Below are 3,639 nucleotides of genomic sequence, written 5' to 3' on the forward strand. Positions count from 1 at the left end.
GGCTTGGAAGAGTTCTCCTGTGGTGATGATGCTGCATTGTTCAGGTCTGCTCACAGCATGACATTTCACTGCAGAACATTTATAAGTAGATTTTACAAGGAGCACAGTGAGGCAGGGGCTGCATAGAAGGGAAAATCCTGCTTTTTTAATCTACTGCTGTGGGTGGCCTGGATGGGCAAATGCACATAAGTATTCCTCTCTCAGTTCAGGATGAGGAAAAGAAAAAAATTTCTCTAAGATGGTAATAAACCACGCAATGACAGAAATCAGCCCAGGGCCCCTTAGAGGCAGCATCCGTGTTGCTTTTCCAGCCTCCTCAGCGTTGCTCTGATGTTGCCATCAGAGCCTGCAGAGCCAGAGCTGCCCCTGGGCAGTGCCTGAGCTGGGAGGGGTCTGCAGGGCAGAGCTGAGCCCCCAGGGCTGGGTTGGGCTCTGGCAGCACTGGCAGGGCCCAGCCCTGGGCACAGGGAAGCAGCTGCTGGCAGGGACAACTCCAGGCAGCAGAGCCCTGGGCAGGCAGTGGGGGGAAAGTGCCTCCAAGCTGTGCTGGGATGTTTCAAGTCCTCCCCAAACCCAACTATTCCATGATTACTTTTCTTACAGATACCCATGCACAGACAGCACAAATGTCCAACAGCAGCTCCATCAGGCACTTCCTCCTGCTGGCATTGGCAGACACATGGCAGCTGCAGCTCCTGCACTTCTGCCTCTTGCTGGGCATCTCCCTGGCTGCCCTCCTGGGCAACGGCCTCATCATCAGTGCTGTAGCCTGTGGCCACCACCTGCACACACCCATGTTCTTCTTCCTGCTCAACCTGGCCCTCAGCGACCTGGGCTCCATCTGCACCACTGTCCCCAAAGCCATGCACAATTCCCTCTGGGACACCAGGAACATCTCCTACACAGGATGTGCCGCACAGGTCTTTTTCTTGCTGTTCTTCATCTCAGCAGAATATTTCCTCCTGACCATCATGTGCTATGACCGCTACGTGTCCATCTGCAAACCCCTGCACTACGGGACCCTCCTGGGCAGCAGAGCTTGTGCCCACATGGCAGCAGCTGCCTGGGCCAGTGCTTTTCTCTTTTCACTGATTCACACGGCCAATACATTTTCCCTGCCCTTGTGCCATGGCAATGCCCTGGGCCAGTTCTTCTGTGAAATCCCCCAGATCCTAAAGCTCTCCTGTTTAAATTCCTACCTCAGGGAACTTGGTCCTCCTATGGGTAGTGCTTTTCTGTTCTTTGGTTGTTTTGTGTTCTTTGTTTTCTCCTATGTGCAGATCTTCAGGGCTGTGTTGAGGATCCCCTCTGAGCAGGGACGGCACAAAGCCTTTTCCACCTGCCTCCCTCACCTCGCCGTGGTCTCGCTGTTTAACAGCACCTCATTTTTTACCTACCTGAAACCACTTTCAATGTCATCCCTATCCCTGGATCTGGCTCTGTCAGTTCTGTACTCAGTGGTGCCTCCAGCCCTGAACCCCCTGATCTACAGCCTGAGGAACCAGGAGCTCAAGGCTGCACTGTGGAGATTGATGAGTGGATGGTTTCGAAAACAGTAAACTGCCGGCCAATTTGTGCAAATCACTTCTAATAAAATCATCTTTGATACTTACTGATTTCATTTTGAAGGATATTTTACTTTGTTTTACGTTTTTAATAATTTCCACAACATAAATCCGCTTTCTGCCATTTGTCATTGTGTTTCTCTCCCTTTTCCCTGTTGCCACAGACTATGTAAATGAGGGGCTGTGCTCTTGGTGGCTTTAAATGAACTAAAGGATCTCCCAGCATTCCTGAGTCAGGCCAGGAGCCATTGGCCTTCTTGGCCAGCTGGGCACACCGCTGGCTCATGTCCAGCCTGTTTTCCACCAGTCCCTGCAGGTCCCTTTCTGCCTGGCCACCGTCCAGCCACTCTGTCCCCAGCTTGTAGTCCTGCAGGGGTTATTGTGGCCAAAGTGCAGGACCCGGCACTTGGACTTGTTAAACCTCAGCTTGTTGGATTTGGGCCCTGGATCTATCCTGTCCAGGAGCTCTGCTCCCAGCATGATCCTAGTTGCTGCCCCTGTGTGCTTCCAGTTTCCTTGTCACTCCCAGGATGTTCCTGGTCACTTCCCCTCACTCCTGGCAGGATCCCTCTTCTTCCCAGTATGAGCCCAGGCACTCACAGTCATTCCCCAGTATGATGCAGTTTGTCCCCAACATGGTCCCAGTTGCTCCCAGTTGCTCCCACTTTCATCCAGTGTGTTCCCTGTTCTACCAGTTGCCCCTAGTATAGTCCCAGTAACTCCCAGTATGATCTCAGTCTCTTCCAGCAGGGCCCCAGGCACTCACACTTGCCCCCAGCATGGTCCCAGTTCCCCCAGCATGCTCCCAGTGGCTCCCTGTGTGGTTCCAGTCACCACCTGCATGGTCTCAGGCACTCCCAGCATATCCCAGTTGCCCTGAACATTCTCATAGTCATTTCCAGGCACTCCCAGTTACCTCAGCATGGTTTAGCTGCCCCCAGTTTTATCCCAGTCACTGCCAGGACATCCCAGTTGTCACCAGCATGCATCCTGCCATTCCTAGTTGTTTCCAGTTCCTCCCGGTGTGTGGGCAGGCAACTCCCAGCATGGGCCTGGTAGCTCGCAGTAACCCCAGTCAGGGTCCATTGACACCCACTATAATCCCAGTGTGATCCCAGTCACTCCCAGTATGATGCCAGTGACCCCCAGTGGGATCCCAGTTGTTCCCTGTCAATGCCAGCAGGACCCCAGTAGTGCCCAGTATGATCCTCATGACTCCCAGTCTCTCCCAGTATATCCCAGTCACTCCCAGCATGCTCCCAGTCATTCCCAGTTCCTCCCAGTTGCTTTGAGCATGATTCCAGTTGCCCACAGCCCCTCCCAGTCAATCCCTGTATGACTCCAGTCACCCTCATTGTGATCCCAGTCTCAGCCAGCATGGACCCAGCTGCTCCCACTGTGATCCCAGTATGATCCCAGCTGCTGCCAGAATAGTTCCAGTTGTTCCCAGTTCCTCCCAGTATGATCCCAGTTTTCTCTAGAATAGTCCCAGTCCCTCTCAGCATTGTCCCACTCACTCCCAGTTGCCCCCAGCATGGTCCCAGCTGTTTGCAGTGTGGTTCCAGTGCCCCTAGTATGGTCACAGACAATCCCAGCATATCCCAGTTGCCCCAGTGAGGTTCTGGTTACCTGAGAATTATCCCAGTCTTTCCCACTTACTCCCACTTGCCTCTAGCATGATCCCAGTTTCCAGCAGTTGCCCAAAGTGTGGTCCCAGTTACCCCAGTTGTGTCCTTAGTCCCCTTAGCATGTTTGCACTATCCTCCAGTTGATCCCAGTTGCTCCCAATGTGTCCACATTTTCCTCCCAGCATGGGCCCAGTAGCTTCCAGTACCCCCACAATCAGGATCCATTCTCACCTGCTGGAATCCTAGTGGCTCCCAGGATGATCCCAGTTGCACCCATTCACTCCCAGTATGATTCCATTCCTTCCCAAAGTGACTCCCTGTCACTCCCAGTGTGGGCCCAGTTGTTCCCAGTCACCTCCAGCATGGTTCCAGTCACAGCCAGCACCTTTCCAGTAACTCTCAGTCTGATTCCAGTAGGATCCCAGTCATTCTCAGATACTCCTAAT

At 53.2% G+C, this 3,639-nt stretch overlaps 1 protein-coding gene across 1 annotated transcript; it reads left to right on the top strand.

Annotated features, from left to right (window-relative positions):
- Positions 1-626: 626 nt before the first annotated feature.
- LOC132087185 (olfactory receptor 14A16-like) lies at positions 627-1,559 on the top strand. The gene has a single exon (XM_059493215.1). It carries the CDS (start codon positions 627-629, stop codon positions 1,557-1,559), a length of 933 nt encoding a protein of 310 aa, XP_059349198.1.
- Positions 1,560-3,639: the final 2,080 nt, after the last annotated feature.

The sequence above is a fragment of the Ammospiza nelsoni genome, unplaced genomic scaffold (assembly GCF_027579445.1).
Source record: "Ammospiza nelsoni isolate bAmmNel1 unplaced genomic scaffold, bAmmNel1.pri scaffold_54, whole genome shotgun sequence".
NCBI lineage: Eukaryota > Metazoa > Chordata > Aves > Passeriformes > Passerellidae > Ammospiza > Ammospiza nelsoni.

What these genes read in the sequence shown, in the direction of transcription:
- LOC132087185 (XM_059493215.1), top strand. Translation starts at nt 627, where the DNA reads ATGTCCAACAGCAGCTCCATCAGGCACTTCCTCCTGCTGGCATTGGCA.